Source organism: Oncorhynchus clarkii, chromosome 32 (assembly GCF_045791955.1).
Source record: "Oncorhynchus clarkii lewisi isolate Uvic-CL-2024 chromosome 32, UVic_Ocla_1.0, whole genome shotgun sequence".
NCBI lineage: Eukaryota > Metazoa > Chordata > Actinopteri > Salmoniformes > Salmonidae > Oncorhynchus > Oncorhynchus clarkii.
This window is the reverse complement of record NC_092178.1, coordinates 13,987,754-13,998,398: the sequence shown is the minus strand read 5'-3', so window position 1 is coordinate 13,998,398 and position 10,645 is coordinate 13,987,754. Positions and strand designations below refer to the sequence as shown.

The following is a 10,645-nucleotide window of genomic DNA, read 5'->3' as shown; positions in this document are numbered from 1 at the left end:
TGGGTCAATGTTATTGCTCGGGCTTTGCAGAGTAGGACTATATGTGTCGTTGTGATATGAGTTTGAATTAAACCGGGTCTGCCTTAGCAAAGAAGGACTGGTTAGTGGTTCGTACCTACAGTGTTGCCTCAGTTGCGGTACTGTATACTATTAGGCTAGCTAGTATGGATATTCTAGTGATTCATTCATATATTATAAGCCTATGTGTGTGTCATTACATTTATCTATACATTTATTAATAGGATAGGCCTACAACATATTCATAACATTGTAGCTTAATAAACCTGAATCCAACAACCAGGCTATTCATTCATACCACCCATTATTTATTCCATAACAAGTCGTTAGTGAGTCAACAACCTTGTTAATGCATTTTTGGAGAGGAATGCAAAGTCTTCCCCTCTGGAACATTTACATACATTCACAAAAGCAACAGGTAAACACATGACGTAAGGCCGTTGTCCCTCCCTCTTCTACCCCCACAGTCCCTCATGCTCCCCCAGCTGCTGTTGTGTCCTGCCTGGCTGCCCGGTGTCTGCTACACTGCTCCCCGCTCTACCCGCTCCTTCCCCGGACCCCGCCTCGCACCGCCCCGGCTACCGAACTCCCAGTGAATGCACTAGCCAGCAACCATGACAGGCATCGCCGCCGCGTCTTTCTTCTCCAACTCCTGCAGGTTCGGGGGTTGTGGGCTCCAGTTCGAGTCTCTGGCCGAGCTAATCGTCCACATCGAGGACAATCACATCGGTGAGTCACAGAGGGAGAGGAGAGTTTGCATAGCTAGCTAGGCTAATGCTAGGCTAATGCTAGGCTAGAAGAACACGGTTCCATTTCATTCCGCTATGCGGAATGCCTGCCTGTTACATTTTCCGACTCGGCTCGCTGCAAATAAATGTATTAGGTATCTTTGTGTCCAGAATAAAAATGGGGAAACCAAGTTTTCCCTCGGATGAGTTTAGTTTTGTATTATTGTGTAGCTAACGTTATCATAGGTGGCTAAGCTAGCCGTGTAGCCAGGCAGAGGTTTTGCATTGGTCGCTGTGTTTACGTTTAGGCCCGTGTTGCAATGCAGCGGAGCACTGCTTGTGTATAATAGGGGAATTTACTCTCGACATTCTCCCCCCATGTGCACAGACGTTCTTACCTTGAAAATGTATTAAAAAATTATGTAGGTGTAAATTATAGTTAATTGATTGGACTCAGTCACACCTAGATGACCAAATACCGCTAGTTTAGTATAGTAGCCTACATATCAGGTATCTTTCTAGTTTAGAATAGTAGCCTACATATCAGGTATCTTTGCAAGTCAAAGTGGATAAAATTATTTTGTTAAGATACTTGTGGCCGCAAAGTTCTTTGCGCTTTCTATATGTATTTTTGCCAGCAACAACGAAACGGTACAATGGTTAACTGTATACTTGGTGTCTGAAAGTGGGCGTTGCAAAATAAGTGGGTGGATCAACAGGGATGGGGTGTAACATCAGCGCTCCATTATTGGTTAGACCAGCCATAGCCAGGTGCACCACATGTCAGTTTAATGTTTACATAGCAGGTTAGGAGAATGAGGGTAGGGTTAGGACAATTAACGTGGCAGGTTAGGAGAATGAGGATAAGGTTAGGACAATTAACATGGCAGGTTAGGAGAATGAGGGTAGGGTTAGGACAATTATTTGTGGCAGGTTAGGAGAATGAGGGTAGGATTAGGACAATTATTTGTGGCAGGTTAGGAGAATGAGGGTAGGGTTAGGACAATTTTTTTATTTCACCTTTATTTAACCGGGTAGGCAAGTTCTCATTTACAACTGCGACCTGGCCAAGGTAAAGCAAAGCAGTTCGACACATACAACAACACAGAGTTACACATGGAGTAAAACAAACATACAGTCAATAATACAGTAGAAAAAATAAGTCTATATACAATGTGAGCAAATGAGGTGAGATAAAGGCAAAAAAAGGCCATGGTGGTGAAGTAAATACAGTATAGCAAGTAAAACACTGGAATGGTAGATTTGCAGTGGAATAATGTGCAAAGTAGAAATAATGGGGTGCAAAGGAGCAAAATAAATACAGTATGGGAAGAGGTAGTTGTTTGAGCTAAATTATAGATGGGCTATGTACAGGTGCAGTAATCTGTGAGCTGCTCTGACAGCTGGTGCTTAAAGCTATTGAGGGAGATAAGTGTTTCCAGTTTCAGAGATTTTTGTAGTTCGTTCCAGTCATTGGCAGCAGAGAACTGGAAGGAGAGGTGGCCAAAGGAGGAATTGGTTTTGGGGTGACCAGAGAGATATACCTGTTGGAGCGCATGCTACAGGTGGGTGCTGCTATGGTGCCCAGCGAGCTGAGATAAGGGGGGACTTTACCTAGCAGGGTCTTGTAGATGACCTGGAGCCAGTTGGTTTGGCGACGAGTATGAAGCGAGGGCCAGCCAACGAGAGCGTACAGGTCGCGGTGGTGGGTAGTATATGGGGCTTTGGTGACAAAAAGGATGGCACTGTGATAGACTGCATTCAATTTATTAAGTAGGGTATTGGAGGCTATTTTGTAAATGACATCGCCAAAGTCGAGGATTGGTAGGATTTTCAGTTTTCCAGGGGTATGTTTGGCAGCATGAAGGATGCTTTGTTGCGAAATAGGAAGCCAATTCTAGATTTAACTTTGGATTGGAGATGTTTGATGTGAGTCAGGAAGGAGAGTTTACAGTATAACCAGACACCTAGGTAATTGTAGTTGTCCACATATTCTAAGTCAGAATCGTCCAGAGTAGTGATGCTGGACGGGCGGGCAGGTGCAGGCAGTGATCGGTTGAAAAGCATACATTTAGTTTTACTTGTATTTAAGAGCAGTTGGAGGCCACGGAAGGAGAGTTGTATGGCATTGAAGCTCATCTGGAGGGTTGTTAACACAGTGTCCAAAGAAGGGCCAGAAGTATACAGAATGGGGTCGTCTGCGTAGAGGTGAAGCAGAGACTCACCAGCAGCAAGAGCGACATCATTGATGTATACAGAGAAGAGAGTCGGACCAAGAATTGAACCCTGTGGCACCCCCATAGAGACTGCCAGAGGCCCTGACAATATGCCCTCCGATTTGACACACTGAACTCTATCAAATAAATAGTTGGTGAACCAGGCGAGGCAATCATTTGAGAAACCAAGGCTATCGAGTCTGCCGATGAGGATGTGGTGATTGACAGAGTCGAAAGCCTTGGCCAGGTCGATGAATACGGCTGCACAATAATGTCTCTTATCAATGGCGGTTATGATGTTGTTTAGGACCTTGAGCGTGGCTGAGGTGCATCCATGACCAGCTCTGAAACAAGATTGCATAGCGGAGAAGGTACGGTTGGATTCAAAATGGTCGGTAATCTGTTTGTTAACTTGGCTTTAGAAGACCTTAGAAAGACAGGGTAGGATAGATATATGTCTGTAGCAGTTTTGGTCTAGAGTGTCACCCCCTTTGAAGAGGGGGATAACCGCGGCAGCTTTCCAATCTTTCGGAATCTCAGACGACACGAAAGAGAGGTGGCAGGTCAATTAACGTGGCAGGTTAGGAGAATGAGGGTAGGGTTAGGACAATTAACGTGGCAGGTTAGGAGAATGAGGGTAGGGTTAGGCAAATAGTCCGGGTTAGGCTTAGCTAAAATGCTACAGCTGTCAACAATCAACTCAATCCAATAAGCCATGCAAAACGGTCTACAAGTGTCACCAGTCTGATCAGTGGGGTCAATGAGTTGACCCTACTGCTGCATCTCTACAATGACTGACTCATTAATAACACATCATCAGATCAATACTCTCATTAGATCTGTCCACCCAGCAAGGAGTGTGTGTTTCTATTTGTCTTTGGTTCTTCTCCTGCTGTTTCCCTGCAGCTTGTACGCCATTCAATTGTTACCCAATCAGTAACTACAATACAGAAGAGGAGTATTCTCTGTACAGGCGAACAGACTCATTTAATTGCTGATATCCTGGTTGTCCACCAGGGGAGATTGCTGATATCCTGGTTGTCCACCAGGGGAGATTGCTGATATCCTGGTTGTCCACCAGGGGAGATTGCTGATATCCTGGTTGTCCACCAGGGGAGATTGCTGATATCCTGGTTGTCCACCAGGGGAGATTGCTGATATCCTGGTTGTCCACCAGGGGAGATTGCTGATATCCTGGTTGTCCACCAGGGGAGATTGCTGATATCCTGGTTGTCCACCAGGGGAGATTGCTGATATCCTGGTTGTCCACCAGGGGAGATTGCTGATATCCTGGTTGTCCACCAGGGGAGATTTGAGGATATCCTGGTTGTCCACCAGGGGAGATTGCTGATATCCTGGTTGTCCACCAGGGGAGATTGCTGATATCCTGGTTGTCCACCAGGGGAGATTGCTGATATCCTGGTTGTCCACCAGGGGAGATTGCTGATATCCTGGTTGTCCACCAGGGGAGATTTGAGGATATCCTGGTTGTCCACCAGGGGAGATTTGAGGATATGCCCGGTTGTCCACCAGGGGAGATTTGAGGATATGCCCAGTTGTCCACCAGGGGAGATTTGAGGATATGCCCGGTTGTCCACCAGGGGAGATTTGAGGATATGCCCTGTTGTCCACCAGGGGAGATTTGAGGATATGCCCGGTTGTCCACCAGGGGAGATTTGAGGATATCCCGGTTGTCCACCAGGGGAGATTTGAGGATATGCCCGGTTGTCCACCAGGGGAGATTTGAGGATATGCCCTGTTGTCCACCAGGGGAGATTTGAGGATATCCTGGTTGTCCACCAGGGGAGATTTGAGGATATGCCCTGTTGTCCACCAGGGGAGATTTGAGGATAGCCCGGTTCGGTTGTCCATCGGTGGAGATAATTGGCACTATGCATTCAGGCAGGTGGCGTTCTGCTGGCATCCACCAAACCCAGATTCGTCCGTCGGACTGCCAGATGGTAAGGTGTGGTTCATCACTCAAGAAAATGCGTTTCCACTGCTCCAGAGTCCAATGGTGGCGAACTTTACACCACTCCAGCCGACACTTGGCATTGCGCATGGTGATCTTAGGCTTGTGTGCGGCTCGGCCATGGAAACCCACTTCATGAATCTCCCAATGAACAGTTTTTGTGCTGGCGTTGCCTCCAGAGGCAGTTTGGAACACGGTAGTGAGTGTTGCAGCTGAGGACAGGTGATTTTTACTCACTTTATCACTGCGGTCCCGTTCTATTGAGCTTGTGTGGCCTACCACTTTGCGGCTGAGCCGTTTTGCTCCTAGACATTTCCACTTCTTAATAACAGCACTTACACTTTACAGGGGCAGCTCTTGCAGGGCAGAAATTTGATGAACTGACTTGTTGGAAAGGTGGCATCCTATGACGGTGCCACGTTGAAAGTCATTGAGCTCTTTAGTTCGGGCCATTATACTGCCAATGTTTGTCTATGGAGATTGCATGGCTGTGTGTGTGATTTTTATACACCTGTCAGCAACGGGTGTGGCTGAAATGGACAAATCCAGCAATTTGAAGGTGTGTCCACATACTTTTGGGCATATAGTGTATATCATCCATGTCCTTTTTCAGCCACGACTCCAAGGAACATAGAATATTACAGTTCTTCAGGTCCCGTTGATAGGATAGTCTCCAACTGGAGCTTGTCCAGCTTGTTCTCTAGTGACTACTTTCGCCAATAGAACAGAGGGTAGAGGAGGTTTATTTGCTCGCTAAAGTTGTCTCGTCAGGATGTCTGCCTCCTGTGCCGTCACTTACTCTTTCGAGTCCCGTCTGATGACGCGCGAGTGGAGGACAATCTCATTTCATACAGGTGCATTAGTTTCCATGTTTCATCTTCTCGCCGGTGCTCCTCCATTACCTTTGACCTTTTTTCCAAAAAGAGGCGAGGAAAACCAATTGAGATTTTCCCCAGGACTCAGACACGTTCAGCTGCAGCAAGCAGGAAGTCCATATTTAGAGATACGCCGCTGCCCTCTAGAGTCAGAGAATCTAATAGTATGTTGTTCATCATCCGCTGTAATGACAGTACCATTGATAGAGTTTATTCAGTGGCATCGTGCAAGGTTTTGTTGCAGTGTTTTGAAAAGGAACTCCATCAATATTAACGGTGCCTCCTTTAAATAATTATTGCTTTCAAAGTGCCATCCCACCATAGTCATGAAGTATATGGGAGAAATGATCAGACGTTCAGGGGCCCTCAGGACTCTGTGTGTACCTGCATGTGTGGGTGAGGGTTTCTGCGATAACTGTCCTGTATGTAGGCTACATCTATGATCGTGTCTCTAAGTTAGATAGGTCTTTCTGTCTTTCCCTCTCTGTGTGTCCCTCTCTCTGTGTGAAGTCAGAGAAGAGGAATGTAGTGATGTCATCCTTGTCTAGCTGTGTGCCAGACTACCAGTGTTCTGTTGTCTTTACCTGAACAAGTAGATACCTGCCTCTCACCTAAAACCACCACTTCCCCTCTCCCACCAGTTCTACCTTGTTACAACACTGTATACAGCCATAATGACATTTGAAATGTCTCTATTCCTCTGCAACTTTTGTGAGTGTAATGTTTATATATATTTTTTATTTCACTTACTTTAGCAATATAAACATATGTTTCCCATGCCAATAAAGCCCATTGAATTGAGAGGGAGGGGGGGAGGGGAAGAGAGAGGAGGGGAGCCGTGTGAGGGAGAGGGGAACAGAGAAAGAGAAGCACACACCACCTATTTCCCAAATTGGTAAATGTTGCCAGTACAACTTTTCTCAGTTACTGCTGTATGTTGTAAGCTAAGCTTGTGTATCCGAGATTCTGCTAATATAATGTAATGATGGTATAGGTCCTGCATATCCATCTATGTCCAGAAGGTGTCAGTATAGCACCTTGTTCTTCTTCTCACTGTTCTGTTGAGCTCTTACTGACTATGTCACCATTTGCTGTTTCTGTTCACAATGTTGGAGTGTTTCTCTGTCGTTGAGGGGCTTCCTTTTCTTTGTTGTGTTTTTTTTTCTCAACTACATTTTTGGAGTATGTGGTCTGGTGTGTTGGATGTGAAAGCAATGACTCCACTACAGCATAGTTTACTAAACCAGTCATGTCAATCTAGTCAGTGTCAGATGAGTGATTTAATCCAGGACACGAAGGGAGGAGGGTAGGAAGGGTGCACTGTATAAATATTTGAACAGGGTCCATGTTTGTGTTTGTTGTTGATGCTTGGTGTGTTGGTTAACATTTCCTCTCTCCCTCAATGCTGAGGTGGGACACTACACGGAAGGAGTCTGTGTCCTTGTGTGTGAGTGGGTTGGTTTTTCTATCATTGTGGGGACCTAAAATCCCCCTTATTCCCCACAAGGATAGTAAAACATGGAGAATTCTGAGGACAAAGGCTATTTTAAGCTTAGGAGTTAGGGTTAGTGTTAGAATTAGGGTAAGTGGTTATGATAAGGGTTTAGGGAAAATAGGATATTGAATAGAAATATATTTTAGGGCCTCACGAGGGTAGAATAACGTGTGTGTGTGTTTGTATGTGTATGCTCCAAATGACCTGTCTGGGCGTAAAGAGGCAATTAGTGTATCCAAGAATGGAAAATACACCACCCCAATACACATACATACACACTCACACCGTCGGAAGTCGCAGGGCCAGAGCGCCTCACCATGCACTGGGAAGTCTAATTATAGAGGGATGTACCCCCCTCTCCCCTCCCTCTCTTTCCCCACTCTCCTCGTTTTTCTCCCTTCCCTCTCTCCATCCGGTGGCCTGCTGCTTCAGAAACACATTAAAATACTCTCTGTGGCTTAATTAGCAGTCTGGAAAACAAGAGCCGCATTCTTGGCCTACTTTGACACACCCGCTAGACACACACACACACACACACACATATATATACACACACACATACACACATACACACACACACACACACACACACACACACACACACACACAGGTGGAAGATGGCGCCGACAGACAGCAGCTCTGCATCTAGCTCCGTAGCAACATTGCAGTATTTTGTTTTTTTGGTGTGTTATTTCTTACACTATTAGCCCTGAACGTTTTTTACAAGCATTTCGCTACACCCGCAATAACATCTGCTAAATATGTGTATGTGACCAATAAGATTTGATTTGGTGTGGCCTTATCTTTGACCAGTAGGAGGCAGTAGTAGACTGTTGGTCAGAAAAGCAATGTTGTTTTGAAATGAGTAGAGTTCTGTTTGATGTGTAGCTGATTTAATGACAGAAATGCTAATTTGGAGTATATTTATGACTCCCTTGTGCTCCCAACTTACTGGTCTTATACACAGTCGGGTACACACACCCATATAGACACACCCAAATTCACACGCTCACACACACTGTCTTTAGGGGAGAACTAGACCAGTGTGACAGCTATGATACAAAATATTAGTTATGATAGAACTAACAGACCTGTGTGTGTGTGTGTGTGTGTGTGTGTGTGTGTGTGTGTGTGTGCGCGCATTCACCCTAAGTGTGTACCCCTTCTTGTTACAGTGGTGGTATCAGGAGTGTAGTTGCTTCCTGTCCAGCTAGGTGAACGGAAGCCATAAAGTTGGGGAACATTTATTGCTCTCCCTCTCAGCACCTGGTTTACATAATCCCCCCCCCCCTCAAGCTATTGGTAAGCATTGTTCTAGGCTAGCTACATGTTAACCGTAATTAAACATACTGCAGTATATTGTTAGCATTGGGGAGCTTGACACAAAGATGGCGAACAAATGCATATAGTTAATTCAGGCCATTTACCTTTACAAAAAAAGGTCAGTTCCGGTCTACTTAACTGGGTGTCTCTCCCATAGACACCAATTTAATAGCAACTGGGAATGTTCTACTTAGGTCACTGACTTTCATTAAACCAGAAATAAACCGTGAGTGGGGTGTCTCGCTTCCTCTTCCATCTCTGCTTGACATACTTTATTTTTACAATTATTTTTGTACTTTTATTTTAACAGGAAAAACCTAGGTCTCTTTTTCAAATGTGCCCTGTATTTAAACTCAGTTTTTCGCAATTCCTGACATTTAATCAGAGTAAAAATTCCCTGTCTTAGGTCAGTTAGGATCACCACTTTATTTTAAGAATGTGAAATGTCAGAATAATAGAATAATGAAATACATCCACAGGTACACCTCCAATTGACTCAAATGATGTCAATTAGCCTATCAGAAGCTTCTAAAGCCATGACATTTTCTGGAATTTTCCAAGCTGTTTAAAGGCACAGTCAACTTAGTGTGTGTAACTTCTGATCCACTGCAATTATGATACAGTGAATTATAAGTGAGAGAAACTTTCTGTAAACGATTTTTGGAAAAATTACTTGTGTCATGAAAAAAGTAGATGTCCTCACCGACTTACCAAAACTATAGTTTGTTAACAAGAAATTTGTGGAACCGGCCGCGACCGGGAGGTCCGTGGGGCGACGCACAATTGGCATAGCGTCGTCCGGGTTAGGGAGGGCTTGGCCGGTAGGGATGTCCTTGTCTCATCGCGCACCAGCGACTCCTGTGGCGGGCCGTGCGCAGTTCGCGCCAACCAAGGTTGCCAGGTGCACAGTGTTTCCTCCGACACATTGGTGCGGCTGGCTTCCGGGTTGGATGCGCGCTGTGTTAAGAAGCAGTTGGGTTGGATTGTGTATCGGAGGACGCATGACTTTCAACCTTTGCCTCTCCCGAGCCCGTACAGGAGTTGTAGCGATGAGACAAGATTGTAGCTACTAACAATTGGATACCACAAAATTGGGGAGAAAAGGGGGGTAAAATAAAAAATATAAAAACAAATTGAAAAAGAAATTTGTGGAGTGGTTGAAAACGAGTTTAATTACTCCAACCTTAAGTGTATGTAAACTTCCGACTTCAACTGTACGTATGCTAGCTAAATGCTAACTATACTGAAACATTTACATTTTAGTCATTTAGCGGACACTCTTATACAGAGCGACTTACAGGAGCAATTAGGGGTAAGTGTCTGTTGTATGCTAGCTACATGCTAACCATACTGAAACATCAAATCAAATTGAATTAGTCACAGGCGCCGAATATAACAGGTTAGAGTGAAATGCTTACTTACCAGCCCTGAACCAACAATGCAGTTTAAATAAATATAGATAACAATAAAAAATAAAACTAACAAGTAATTAAAGAGCAGCTGTAAAATAACAATAGCGAGACTATATACGGGGGTACAGAGTCAATGTGAGTCAATGGCACCGGTTAGTTGAGGTAATATGTACATGTAGGTAGAGTTATTAAAGTGACTATGCATAGATAATAAAAGAGAGAGCAGCAGCATAAAAGAGAGAGGGGGGGGGCAATGCAAATAGTCTGGGTAGCCATTTGATTAGATGTTCAGGAGTCTTATGGTTTGGGGGTAGAAGCTGTTTAGAAGCATCTTGGACCTAGACTTGGTGCTCCGGTACCGCTTGCCGTGCGGTAGTAGAGAGAAGAGTCTATGACTAGGGTGGCTGGAGTCTTTGAAAATGTTTAGGGCTTTCCTCCGCTTTCCTCCACTGCCTGATATAGAGGTTCTGGATGGCAGAAAGCTTGGCCCCAGTGATGTACTGGGCCGTTCGCACTACCCTCTGTAGTGCCTTGCGTTCGGAGGCCGAGCAGTTGGTAGTTTGTTAATGTGGACCGCAAGGAACTTGAAGCTCTCAACCTGCTCCA

General features: G+C 44.9%; 1 protein-coding gene across 5 annotated transcripts in view; it reads left to right on the top strand.

Annotated features, from left to right (window-relative positions):
- Positions 1-501: 501 nt before the first annotated feature.
- The window catches only part of LOC139391582 (juxtaposed with another zinc finger protein 1), a 36,933-nt gene continuing 26,789 nt past the window's right edge, over positions 502-10,645 (top strand). For 2 of the 5 annotated variants that reach the window (XR_011629583.1, XR_011629582.1), the window contains exon 1: positions 521-747. Coding sequence is in view for 1 of the 5 variants with exons in the window: in XM_071138950.1 (XP_070995051.1) it covers positions 633-747 (115 nt within the window). In the remaining 4 variants the exon portion in view is untranslated. Of the gene's footprint in view, positions 748-10,645 lie in introns of all 5 variants that reach the window. The other 3 variants (XR_011629580.1, XR_011629581.1, XM_071138950.1) reach the window with 3 other exon arrangements.